Source organism: Microtus oregoni, unplaced genomic scaffold (genome assembly GCF_018167655.1).
Source record: "Microtus oregoni isolate MIOR12 unplaced genomic scaffold, Mior012 000025F_ref0000491, whole genome shotgun sequence".
NCBI classification, from domain to species: domain Eukaryota; kingdom Metazoa; phylum Chordata; class Mammalia; order Rodentia; family Cricetidae; genus Microtus; species Microtus oregoni.
The window spans coordinates 8,173,052-8,186,818 of NW_024543084.1; the positions used below are offsets into that span (position 1 = coordinate 8,173,052).

At 49.8% G+C, this 13,767-nt stretch overlaps 1 protein-coding gene across 13 annotated transcripts in view; it reads right to left on the reverse strand.

Annotated features, from left to right (window-relative positions):
- The window catches only part of Cacna1b (calcium voltage-gated channel subunit alpha1 B), a 157,159-nt gene that overhangs the window by 84,481 nt on the left and 58,911 nt on the right, over window positions 1-13,767 (reverse strand). For all 13 annotated transcript variants that reach the window (XM_041674757.1, XM_041674756.1, XM_041674753.1 and 10 more), the window contains exons 12-16: window positions 13,531-13,643; window positions 10,907-11,019; window positions 9,600-9,731; window positions 9,285-9,357; window positions 3,033-3,150 (exon numbers count right to left, since the gene is read on the reverse strand). In XM_041674757.1, coding sequence (XP_041530691.1) covers window positions 3,033-3,150; window positions 9,285-9,357; window positions 9,600-9,731; window positions 10,907-11,019; window positions 13,531-13,643 — 549 coding nt within the window. The remainder of the gene's footprint in view (window positions 1-3,032; window positions 3,151-9,284; window positions 9,358-9,599; window positions 9,732-10,906; window positions 11,020-13,530; window positions 13,644-13,767) is intronic.

Consider the following 13,767-nt stretch of genomic DNA (forward strand, 5'->3'; position numbering starts at 1 on the left):
TTCTATACCGTCCACCACGGTGGCCCATGAAAGACAGAAGAACCATTTATCTACCAAGTCCCCAGTCTCTGTTCCCTGACACCATCAGCCCATTGGGGCCCTGTTGTACCATACACACAAGGTCCCCTCCCCCAAGGCCTCTGCTCTCATAAGCTGGATGGCACCTCTACAGTTTCACACGGTTCAACCTTCTCTAACACACACATACACACACTCAGAGAGATGGGGGGGAAGCGAGAGTACGCTCTTTTTCTCATCTAGATCTTTGGGGATGGCACTATAGAACCAAAGATTAAAGGTCATGCTCAATCAATTTGCCTTTGACTCATTCAGAAGATACACAGAACATCTTCCACTAGCCCCAGTTCTTCCCTTCTCTAGTCTGTATGAGAAGCCTTGAAACAAACACATCCTGCCTTCACAGGCTCTGCCACCTTCTAGGGGTGTGAAGATAACCCACCCAATCTAATCCACAAATCCACCCATTACCAGCACCTACCAGGCCCTAGTTTCCAAGCCAGGCTCACAAAACCTCCCTGTCTTCCAAGTTCCCTTTCTGAAATTTCTGTTTCGTGTGGATTCCTGGGCACCCTTCCTCAGCATGCTTCCCTGAATAACACTGGAAATGGGAGGGGGGTTACAAACACTGGTCTGAGCACCCAACACTGTACCCACCCTGAACTGGCCCCTGAAACTCTATGGTGAATGCTACCACCATGCCTTGAGGACATACCTTGAGCCACAGTTACACACATGTGTAGTGGTTTGAATGAGAATGGCCCCACAGGTACATAGATTTGAGCAGTTAGTCACCAGGGAGTGGCATTTTTGAAAGGATTAGGTAAAGTAGTCTTATCAGAGGGAATACGTCACTAGTGATGGGCTCTGAGGTCTCGGGCGGCTAAGCCAGGCCCAGAATCTCGCTTCCTGTTGCCTTTGGCCCAGATGTTGCACTCTCAGCTCTTTCTCCAGCTCCATGTCTGCCTGCGTGCTACCATGTTCCAGGCCATGATGACAACGGACTAAACCCCTAAAATTGCAAGCCAACCCCAATCAAATGCTTCCTTTCACTGTGGAGTTGCTATGGTCATGGTGTCTCTTCACAGCACTGGAACCCTGACGAAGACAAGGGGAGAAACCTGAACCAGATCCCAGAGTAACATAAGCGTCTTCCCTGAATCTCACCAGGACCTGGTCATTCTGTCACTGCCATTCCCACAATCCTCTTCTCACAACAGAAGGGAACTGTTCTTGGTAATGACATCATTGCTATTGCTCAGCTCCTCCCATGTAGGTTACCCTCCTGAGCTATCTCAAAAGTTGGGGATAACCTTGGTACTGCTAACACACTAGGCAGTGCACTTCCTGGCATTAATCCTGACAACCCAAAATGTTATAGACCCCATCTGATGTCTCCTGGCTGTACACAGGACCCAGCGCTCACCTGACTTAGGCCCCTTTCCATCCTACGCCTGGGGACTCACCCTTGCCAGGCATTACCATTCTCCCTATTGCCCTGGACTCTAACCAGCCAAGCAACAACTGGCAGCCATAACCAACCCAAGTCAAGCCTTCTGGCTAGGGCCCATGGCCCAGAGCATTGCTATAGGCAAGCCTGCTCAGGGCTCTAGCAGTACCCATGGGGTAGGACATCACAGCCAGCTGACACCCAGCAGGACACCTCTCAGCACTACCTACCCTATGGACTAACCCAACCACACAAGCCTAGAGGCTCTTCCGGGCCCAAGGCAGAGCTACAGGCTGCATTCCTATATATCAGAAGTGCATCAGAAGCCACTCTGTTCCTTCACTGGCATTAGAGCCTGCTTCATTGGGATTCTGGCATCTACTGAAAACCAGCTGAAGCATCCAGCCTCATGGACTGAACAACTACTAGATTCTTGAACTTTCTGATCATAGACAGCCATTGCTGGATCAGCTGGACCACAGCCTGTGAGTCATTCTAATAAATTTCCTTTCAGTGTATATATAAAGATTCATTCTAGAAATTCTGTCACTCTGGAGAGCCCTGACTAACACAGTTGTGTGCTGTCACTGCTTTGCCCAGCATGAGGCTAACACTGCACTTCCTTTCCCTCTCTGAATCCAGAGCCACACTTAGCTCCCTTCCCTGTGTTCCCACTCGCCCTCCAGGCCTCACTCAGCCTCGTGACAGGGGATGGAACACCAATCCTAGGCTATAAAAGAACCCCCTTTGCAGAGGTATCTAGAAAACAATCCACAGCAGTTTGGCTTCCACTTATAACTTGTGTCTGGGCTCTGCAACATTCCACCACATTCTCGGAATGGCTCCCGGAGCAGCACATCAGGCCCTGCCTGGGAACTCTCAGGCCCCAACAGACCTATTAACAAAGGCTGGGACTCCAGCTCTAGAATCCCAGAGGTCTGATAGCCAGATGCAGTTCACAAAAATATTAACCTGAACCCTGCTAAGGCTCCTGTCTCACGTGCATCCAAACCACATTCACACCTGTTTCCTTCAGCCCTCACCCTGGCAGGCATGACCAGCCATGCAGACCCTTCTTTGCCCCAATTCTCCTCCACACTGTCCCTGCTGCCGCTGGGTCTGCCTTGGTCCAGAGGGTGGACATCCCCACTCCCCGCTGACTTGCAGGCCTATCTCTTGCCTGCAGCGAAGGTGAGAGGCAAGTTCTGCAACTCCCTACTTCCAGCAGGGGAGTCCAGTGCCAAATCTTAGTCCCTTAAACCTAATGAGGAAGAAAGTTTTTCTTCCTTGCCCATTCCACATCCACACCTTCTTACAAGGACTCCAAGGTCATTCAGAGTGTTTCCTGAGCCCCTAGTAATAATTACACAGCCCTCCCCAACCTCTAGACACCCCTTCCCCACACGGCACCTCCACACTCAGGGCTCTGCCCCCTGGGGATGAACATCAGCCACATTCTGAAAGGAACCGCTAAAATACTCCAGCCCTTCTCGGGGAAGCCAGGAGGTGGCCACAGGAAGCGTGCTGAATTTGAACCACACGCATCTAGCCCCAAGAAGGATACAGTTTCCAAACAACGTCAGGACGATGAAATAAAAGGAAGAAAACATGCCTTTGCTGACGCCACCTTGTGACTCGATCCCATGATACATGACCGCATTCCAGTCCTCTCCTGTCAGGATCTGCAGGAGGGAAAACATAAGACACATCAGGATCACACCCAAGAGCACACAGCACGCATGTACACATGAGAATGTACACACACTAACACAGGCTTGAATCAAGGCACACATACATCAGCGGGCAGTGTGCCCATGTACACATCATTAGATGACAGGAATTCCCAAGGTCCAGGCAACAGAGGATGATGGCACAGGAAGGCAAAGCCGTCTGGAGCCACCCTGGCCACACTGTCATTTCACTCCAGACAGCAAGGGTCAGAGGAGGAAACAAGCTGCCCAGTGTCACACGATGGAAGCTAGGCCTTTGACTGCCCAGGTTCCTGCCACCTCTGGCCATGCAGGTCCGCCCTCACAGACTGGATAAGTGTGACCTTTGCCCCGTCAGCAAACCTTTATCCCTCCCTGCCCTGCCCCACTTCCTATCCTTTGTTCTGGTTAGATATTCTATTTGATCACTGCAAAGTGGGAATTTTTCCACAGAAGTTTCTAATCCACCTGGAGCCCTGTGTATTATGGGAATGGTTATCCTGTTCTTTCTTAATGGAGTTCATTTCTCCAGACCCAGGTTGTGAATACCCTAGCCTTTGTCATCGAGTTCAGTGTTATATTTCTCATAGAACTGGTTTTCCATGGCTGGGAAGACAGCTTGGTACTTGGTAGAAGAGGACCGGAGTTCAGTTCCCACTGCCCACAGCAGCAGTTCACAACTGCCCGTGACTCCGGTTCCCCTCTTCTGACCTCTGTGGGCACTCACACTCACACACAGAGATATTCACATACACAAGGTTTAAATTTTTTTCAATTTTTTAAAATAAAAGTAAACATCCAAATGGGACTGAGGTCTCCTGATGGGACTTGCCAGTTTTGTTCCTCCCACCAGGAATACAATTCCTGACTTTGGCGTTTATCATCTCACGAGAGCTTCTTCTACACAGCATACAATATTATCCAGCAATATCAAATTACCCTGAAGTTTGTTTGTTCTGCTCAAAATTACATTTGTGTGACACATCCATGCTGACACTTTTAGTTCTGTGTCAATTGCTTTCCCTGGTTCCAAACCACTCACTTCCTCCACTGTCCCTACATGATGAGCACGCTGATGTTGGGGTCATGTTGTCACGACAGCTGGTGCTGCTGAGCCACCTCGCACACATCTGGACCCCTGAGCAGGAGAGTGCGGCTAGGCAGCTTTCGCAGGATGTTAGGAAGTCAGGGTCCAGCATGACTTCAACGCCCACCATCAGTGCATGGGGTGGGGGTGGGGGTGGGGCCTCTAAAAACCACACCTTCTCTAAACTCTGATGTATGATTTCTTAATTTTGGCTACAATGGGAGGTGGGAAGGATGGTCACTGTGGTTTTAATTTGCATCTCCCTGGAGGCAGTAAAAACTACAAGTTTTCTAGCGTATTCACCAGGCCTTCCTTTCCTGTATCTTAGCCCTCTCCTACTACAGGGTCTTTTCTTTTGTTTCCTAAGTGTTTTCAGTACATTCTAGAAACTAATCCTTTGCTTTGCTGACACTAGGAAGAGCTCCCTGGCTCTGGACTTTTAAAAGTATTTTAATGGTGTCTTCCAATGCACAGAAACTTTATTTTACACAATCAAATTAGTTGATCACAGCCTTTGTGTTGTGCGTTTATATTTTCTTTAATGTCTTTCCTGCCTTTAGTTAATAACACAGTATTCAATGTGTGCACTAAAATTTTAGGTTTGCTTATTTTCATACCAAGTACAATGTAGAAACCCTGCTTATATTTTTTTAATTTTAAATTCATTATTAGCATGTGTGAGAGAGCAGGAGAGTAAGGGGCACATGCATGCTGCAGTGTAATGTGGAGGGGGCACATGCATGCTGCAGTGTAATGTGGAGGGGGCACATGCATGCTGCAGTGTAATGTGGAGGGGGCACATACATGCTACAGTATAATGTGGAGGAGGGGCACATGCATGCTGCAGTGTAATGTGGAGGGGGCACATGCATGCTGCAGTGTAATGTGGAGGGGGCACATGCATGCTGCAGTATAATGTGGAGGAGGGGCACATGCATGCTGCAGTGTAATGTGGAGGGGGCACGTGCATGCTGCAGTGTACACGTGGAGGGAGCACATGCATGCTACGGTGTACACGTGGAAGGAGCACATGCATGCTACAGTGTACACGTGGAGGGAGCACATGCAGCTATGGTATACATGTAGAGGGCAGATCTTTTCAGAGAAGTTTTCCCTCTAACTTTATGTGAGTCCTGGAAGTTGAGCTCAGGTTGCCAGGCTTGCGTGGCAAGTGCTCTTGTGCCGGAAGCCACCTCACAGCCCAGTTTCACGTTCTTCGGTATGAGTGGCCAACTTCTCCATGCCACATGCAATTGCAGCATATATATTTTATTTCTAATGAGTATTTTCCTTAATTGTCAATTCTAAACAAATCTTACTTTTTTTTTCTTAGTACTGCAGTAAGGCTTCTGACACTAGTACACTCTCCTAGAATGTCCCACGCCTGTCTCTCCGCCCTGCCGGATCGCTTGTCTCGTGTTCTAATACCCTGGATAACACCACGACTCACAGTCAAGGATTCCCTGCCATTAAGTTTGCTTGTATTCCATGAAAAATGCAAGTTATTGATACAATTTTTTCTTTTGTTTCTTATTATTTTATGATTCTGTTTTACCTTTTTGAGGGGAGGGAGGTGTTCCTTGGCATAGAGTCCAGACTTTCCTCAAACTCATAATCCTCATGACTCACCCTCCTGATGCTGAAATTATACACGAGCAGTCTGACCTAGTTTACGTAGACAGGTTTATGTGTGACTAGATTTGACACCTCAGTCTTCTTCTGCATGATTTAGCCTCTGTTTGTGATCATGACATACATTTTTCTTTTCTCATATCCTCACTTAGTATTTCTTATCAATGACATTTTAGCCTCATAAAATAACTGAGAAACTTATATATTCTCTATAGGCTACACAGAATTGCAGTTCCTTTTAAATATTTAGGAGAATTCCTTTCTAAAGCTGTCCTAACTTGCTGGCTTTGGCTCCGGCCTCCTATTTTCTCTCAGGCCAGTGTATTTTCTCCTTCGTGGGCACCTGAGGTGCTTTCAGTTACCACAGGGCACAGTCCTCCAGGGCGTGCTGGTCCTCCCTCATGCTGAGTCACAGCTCTAAGACCCAGGACTCTGGGCTCTGAGACTGCACCCCAATATCCCACAGTTACTTTCCATGACCTTCTAGTATCTGTCACTCATGAAACACCATCCAAAGAGCTGTCTTTTTGGAAGGCAGCTATGCTCGCCACTATACCACCAATGCACAGAAAGAGCTGTCTTTCTGTATGAATGCTATTCCAGGGCAGCCCTCAGGATGCAGTCTTCTACACTGCACAATGTCCCAGTCTATACTCTTCACCCTGCTCAGCCTCTATGAACATATGTTCTTCTAGTCTGCCTAGAACTAGCCGCTCCTCTCTCTTTCCATTCATTTTCTTTTGTAGTTTTTGGAATTGTTTTTTTTAATAATTTTTTTAATATTTATTTATTTATTATGCATACAATATTCTGTCTGTGTGTATGTCTGCAGGCCAGAAGAGGGCATCAGACCTCATTACAGATGGCTGTGAGCCACCATGTGGCTGCTGGGAATTGAACTCAGGACCTTTGGAAGAGCAGGCAATGCTCTTAACCACTGAGCCATCTCTCCAGCCCTAGTTTTTGGAATTGAACTGGGGGTCAGAGCATGCTAGGCAAAATCTCTACACTCAGCTGCACCCCCAGCCCCTCTGATCTCCAAGCCCAGCACATAACACTGCATGAATCCCATCCCCACGATACACCAGCTGGGCATCTCAGTCTAACTCAGCTGCCCACCACTTAGTGTCCAGAGTGCAGTCTGCTTGCATTGTTTACTTGAATTGCTACACCTTTAATGTCTAGGATTTCTGCTTAGTTCTTATTCTTTGACTTAGACGCTTTTCTTCAGTTGGGGGATTTTTGGGAGTTCTTCCTTTGTCCCTTGACTTGGCCCAGAGTCAGATGCACTTGCTCTCTTATTCCCTTTTCTTTGAAAGTAGTCGCACTTCCCTTCCAGGGTATCAGCGCTTCACAGTATTTAATTTGCAGCCCCCACCCCCACCCCCCGCCGCCATGAGCAAATTGGAAGGTTTCTCCTTCCTCCTTTGCACCCTCCCACCCACACTTTCATCTTAGTCCAGAGACCGGCTTTCCCTTCCTGGGTTTTAAGACTCCCATCTAAGACATCCTGCTGAGGACAGGCTAGCCTGTCAGCATTGCTGGCCTCCTCCAGTAATCCGTGTCTGGCCGCATGTGCACCCCACTGATGCAACGGCACTCAGATGCTCTCCGCTGTGCCACTGCTGTGTGCGGAGCAGAGGGTGTGTGCAATCATGATGGTTAGTTGTTGCCAGCTTGACGCTCTGTTAAGGAAAAGCCTGCATCAGATTGTTCTGTGTAGCATTTTCTCTATTGCTGATTGGTGGGTGTGGGAGGTCCCATCCCACTGTGGGTGGCGTCACCTCTGAGCAAGGTGCTGGGAGTTGTAAGAAAGGTAGCTGACCACGAGACTAAAAACGAACCAGGAAGCAGTTTTTCTCCTTGGCTCCTATCGTTGCCCTTACCCTGACTTCCCTCACTCAGTGATGAACAGTGACAGGCAAGTGTAAGTCAAATAAGCCCTTCCCTCTCCAGTTGCTTTTGGTGATGGTATTGATCACAGCAGCAGAAAGCAAACTAGAGCAGAGGTCTAGTCCGAACCCGGTATGCAGAAAGAAGCAGTTCTCCTGTGCCCCTGCTAGGTTTAGTTCCTCGTTAACAGCAAACGCAAAGAGCACAGTCACAATTAGCCTGTCACCCACCATGGTCTGGAGTCACACCAGAGTTGCCACTGGGTAGCACCTGTCAAACCTTGCTTACAGGGCTCTCTAACCTGGCCTCTATAAATCCTTGGGCCTTGGTCAAGGACTGCTCTCCCGACATGCTCACTGCAGGCCTTGGGGTGTGGTTCTCCCAGCTTCCCTTTCTTGGTATTCGGGTACCCTAGATCCATGAACCATATGAAGAAGCTCTCCTTCCCACCGTGAACATCAATTCCCAGCTTCCCCTCCTTGGTACCTGGGCACCCTAGACCCACGAACCACACGAAGAAGTCTCCCTCCCACCTTGAGCATCTATTCCCAAGCAGACAAAATGCACTCTGCAAGGACCCGGGATGAAGAAACATTCCTCTGTCTCTAGGGGCTGACAGGCCCAATCCCACACTAGAGGCTCACACTCTGGAAGCCACAGACTTGTTAGCAAACCAGAGTGAGAAAGGGAGTCCGTGGAGAAAGGACAGGAGCACTTGGAATCCAAAGGTGGGGCAGGGCCCAAATGCTCTCTTAGCCCGTCACTGACTGGGTTTAGATCAGCTGCTGGAAACACACCCTCCCTCTGACAGGAAGCAACGGCTCTTCCACACATGTGGGCTCAACTCTGGGTTAGCTCAGGCTCTTCAGACACCAAGATCTGAGCCTGACAGTTTCCCTCCCAACAGTTCTCACGACAGGGAGGCAGCTCATTCTGTCCTGGTCTGTCTCAGACAAGGTATCCAAGCAGGAATCATGGGGTGCATACACAGGATACCACATGATCAGTGAGCAACATTAGAAGGCTAACTATCAAAGGAGAAAGTAACAACCAAGAGAACCCAAAACCAAGCTGTCCAAGAGAGGAGGTGACCCCTGAAGCCAATAAGGACCTCATCAAACAGACAATGGGCCCACAGCCACAGGCTTCCAGGGGGCATTGGTAGGCACATATCCCAGAATGAAAATGAATAGGGGGCCTCTGGGCCTGAGACCCTACAGAAGTTCAGGAGAGCTTTGGTTTTGCTCTGAGGGTAGAAACCAAGTGGTTTCAGGCCTCAGAGCTGAGAAAGTGACGAAGTGGCTGCTCAGACACCCAAAGGAGCTCCGTTTGCTCCTCAGATTGGCAACGCACCTGCCCTTGACACCCAGACCCAGGACCTGCCAAGGCTCATCTTTTGTTGTGCAGTTACGTTTAAACATGGGCCTCTAATTTCACTCACTCTGTCCTAGCTCCTGGGGGAGACGAGAACCATGGAGAGCGCAAGAAGCCTCACCTGAAAGACAGTGAGGATGGCAGCTGGGAAGGTATCGAAATTGGTGGTCGGGGTCTCATCCTGAAAGTTGAACCTGGGGGAAAAGAGAAATGAACTTGAGAAGAACAATCCCGTCGGGAGCCAGGGGACCAGTCCCTTGACATCAACAGGCTCAGCTCTGAAGCGCTCAGTATTCTCAGCCCTGCGGGAGGACCTTCAGGAAGGAGGAGGACCCTCAGGAAGAAGGCCGGTGTATATGGCCTGGGGTGGCACCATCTGCTGTGAGCTCTGTCTCCCCAGGGGCCCTGGCCCGCCCTCCTACTCCAGGCTACTTACTGTCCCCCAAACAGCTGCATCCCCAACAGAGCGAAGACCACAATGAAGAGGAAAAGCAAGAAGAGGAGGCTGATGATGGACTTCATGGAGTTGAGGAGGGATACCACCAGGTTCCTCAGGGAGTTCCAATACCTGTCAGGCAGAAAGGATGGTGGAAGGCCTGCTGGACCACCCCAGAGCTGCTTCTCACTCATCCAGGCTCTCAGTATTCAAGCTGAGCCCCAGTCTACACATGAAGCATGCACCTCTCCAGGAATCAAAACCCACGATCCTGGACCCTCAGTCCAGCCGTGGGATAGCAACAGCAGACACATGTCTGCAGTGCTGGGCTCCCCGGCTTTCCCAAACTGCACCAATTCTCAACAGAAGATATCACCGCCTATCAGATGGCCAGGCCCAAACCTAGACTTCCTGCTCTCCAACACTCTAGCTTAGTGATTCTCAACCTTCCTGATGCTGCAACCCTTTAACACAGTTTCTCATGCTGTGCTGACCCCCAGCCATACAATTATTTTCATTGCTACTTCCTAACTGTGATGTTGCTACTGTTAGCAATCATAATGTAAATATCTGAGTTTTCCAGTGGTCTTAGGTGACCCTTGTGAAAGAGTCACAGGTTGAGACCTGCTGCTCCAGGTCCTTCACCACCCAATGTCCAATTGGTCAGCCAAGTTATAGCTGACCTGGTGCTTCTTAAAGCCCCTTCACCACACTCCTGGAAGAAAAAAGGTGACTTCCTCATTCACAGAAAGTCTTCATGGCATACAGGGCCCGCCTATATCTACAATGATTTTGCTGTTGAATGATAACTCCAATTGCCATCCTGGCCTCTAGAGTGCTTCTCCCAGGAGACTTCGGACGTCCCCAGCAGCCTCTGCATCTTTGCACGTGCTATTCTGCCATCCTGACACAGGTAAGGAAGGACACCAGAACAGATGCCAGGCTCCCTGTGTGCACCCTCTTAGGGGCTCCCTCCCCCTGACCCCATGTCAGGGGCCCAGGCATCCTCCACAGACTCTCTGATTCTGAATCTGAACATGAGTAGATTCAGGAGTATTAGAAAACTCACGAAGGGCCTGGAAAGAGCTGCCCTACCTCCTGACAAAGGTCACTGACCCCCTTGGGAGCATCTACAGGCCTAAAGGCTCTTGTCACAATAGTCCCTGCATGTGCTGTTTACCACCAATGCTGTATTTATGCCAGAAAAGCCCAGCATAAGCTTCCAGATGCCACCCATCCCCGTGTAATCCAGCCTCACACGTGACCTCCATCCGTGTCCCCCAACCAGGAACACGCAGATGACATACTTCGTGACTTTGAAAATCCTCAGCAATCGGAGAGCCCGCAGCACACTGATTCCAAAGGAGGTTCCTGGCTTGATGGCAGCCCAGACTACTTCAAAGATACTCCCCACAATCACCTGAAATAGAAAGCATCAACACAGGGCACATCTGTACCTGGGCACATGTACAGACATGGATGAAACTGACACACGCATGCACATGGCCTAGCATGTGCGTGGTGTGGCAGCATTGCACAGTAAACACCTGCCCTGCCTCCTGTCCACGAGCATGTGTCTAACAGGGACTTGGGAGCACAGGGGACACAGCACAAGACACAGATACTGTGGTGTCTATTTTACTGCTCCGGGCTCTTCCCTATCACCTGATACACGTAACAATGGCTCTCCAGTAGTGTGGAAGCACTCGGGGGACCAGGAACAGAGCTGGCGGCAGGCTGAGCAGTGAGCCTAGTCGATAGGCAGGTCTGCAGTGAATTCTTTATACCCGGATGAACCTGGGATAACTTAGGACCTCACTAGAGCCAGAGCCAGAGGCAGTCAGGTGGGACACTCTAGAATTTGTCACTCTCAGACACGGTGAGGCACTGTGTGCTCACTGCTTTAAATCACTCACTATCGAGATAATGTTTCCAGACAGGAAAAGTCAGCACGGGTTTTAGGGACAAAGTAGAGCACTGTGTACTAAAACCAAACATTATTAGCAGTTTCAGAGGCAAAGAGCAAGCACTGAGCAGCCTGTCAGTGAAAACATAAAGTGCCCTGGACACTGGGAACACTGCCACCAGGACCTACAAGAGCACAAGACAACCAGAGGCGCTGTGTGCCGTGGGCCCCTGGCAAGACGTCCGGCCACACCATTGCCTGCAAATGTGGGAGGAGCAGAAAGTGAGCTCAGTAAACTGTGAGGTGAACTCTGCTCCAGAGATGTCCAAGCCAAGCGCTACAGGACTGCCTGGACTCTGCTTACGTCAAATGTAAAAGGCAAAAACAATCACCAGAAGGGAGCCAGGCCCTACTGATTCAGAAAGTGCCCGGCCTTCCAGATACCAAATGGTGCCAGCGCTGAGAAAGGGCATGGTCTAAAGATGAATCCAAGAATAAATAACAGCGTGACTTCCACTCGGATCTGAAAATGGCTTAAGGCAGTTCTGACAGGGAAACCAAAGTGTGACTCCCAACTCGGTCCTGGTTAGTGTGTGCCTCCCAGGCCAGCTGGAAAGGAGTCAAGACCTTAGAGTGGACTTTCTACCTAGTCTTGAGGACACTGGGGTGCAATACCAACTCTGTACTGAGGAAGACATTGGGGTGTACTACCAACTCTGTGCTGAGGAAGACATTGGGGTGCACTACCCACTCTGTACTGAGGGGGTAAGAGACTGAGGTGTGATCCCTGCTTGTTCCTGAGACGGTGGGTGCTCCAGGAAGCTAAAGGATGCTAACCTTAATGCACCTCAAGGAAACATGAACAAAGGAGTTGGTTTTTATCTAATAGAATAAACTCCAAGAAGGTTTATAATATAGCCATAAAAATAACCTTCAATGTCCAATATGCCTTTAAAAGAAGTGTATACCAGGCACACCAGGATGGCTGAAAACGACCAAGCAATACGAAACAAAACGAAGTCTCTGGGGCGCGAGACTGCCCAGCAGTAAAGCACATATACTGATTTCACAAGGAAGCTGAGCTTGCTTCCCAATGCCCACACTGGGTGGCTCATGACCACTTGTAACTCCAGCTATGGGGACATTCGACACCTCTAGCCTCCGTAGGCACCTACACACACATAATTAAATCTTTTTTAAAAATAGGTCATTTGATTCCCAAAACTCTACTGACAGGGACAGCCCAAGGAAACTGTCCTGCTACAAAGAAGCTCTTCTTGAAGACAGAGAAAGAGCTCCAGGGGCAGAACCTGAGCCCCAAGGACAGCCATGCTTCCCTCTGGCCAAGTCTCCCTCACTGTCTGCTTCCAGCATTCCAAGTCATTCCCCACGGCTGTGGCCCTTCCACTCATCACCTCGGCAGGGGCCAACAGGACCAATCCCGGGGCTTCTGGCTATGCACATCCTGCACGGTCTATTGTGCGGCCCCACCTTGAAGACTGGTGTCTACTCCCGGGATGAGCCATGGCAACAGCTCTCACTGAGGCCTCTCTGACCCACAGAGGTTAGGAGGAGACCAGTCCAGGCCTACCACATACTCTCGGAAAAGGCAAGTCTAGCAGGGCGACTGTTCTCACAACCACGGGTACAGCTATCCAGGCCAGACTGCAGGAGGGCGGGATGCCAGAACGCAGTCCCCAAAGCTCTACTGGGAAAACTGAATTACTAAGTGACAAGGTCCCAGGTACAGAAGGATCTACAGAGCCTTGCTGTAACTGTCAATCTATACATAGGATCTGGGAGGAAAGGGCATATCCTTCAGGAAAGCAGCTGTTGACATTCTGGCCACTAGGTAGAGCTGGGAGGGGCCTCTCTCTACAACTCCTGTTACCTCCTGGTCTCTTGCAGCCTTTCTGGCTCACACAGGGTCACAGAGCTCAGCCCACTCTGAGTATGCATAGGGGAGGGGCTGTGCACAGTTCAGACTCACCCAACAGAAGGGACTTAGTGAGGCGTCTTACTCACCCCAAAGTCAAAGCAGTTGAAGGAAGACCTAAAGTAGCTCCGGGGCCCTAGGCCATACATCTTCAGGGACATCTCTGTGAGGAAGAGACCCAGGAAAACAAACTCTGCAAAGTCTAGGAGAAGTCAGACAAGAGAAGGTTTAGCTCAGGCTCCTCTCACCTGGCCTCTAGCCCAAGCCTGACATCACCACACCTCTGAGCCTTCTGGGCTTGGTCTGTAACCCCCTCCCCTCACCCT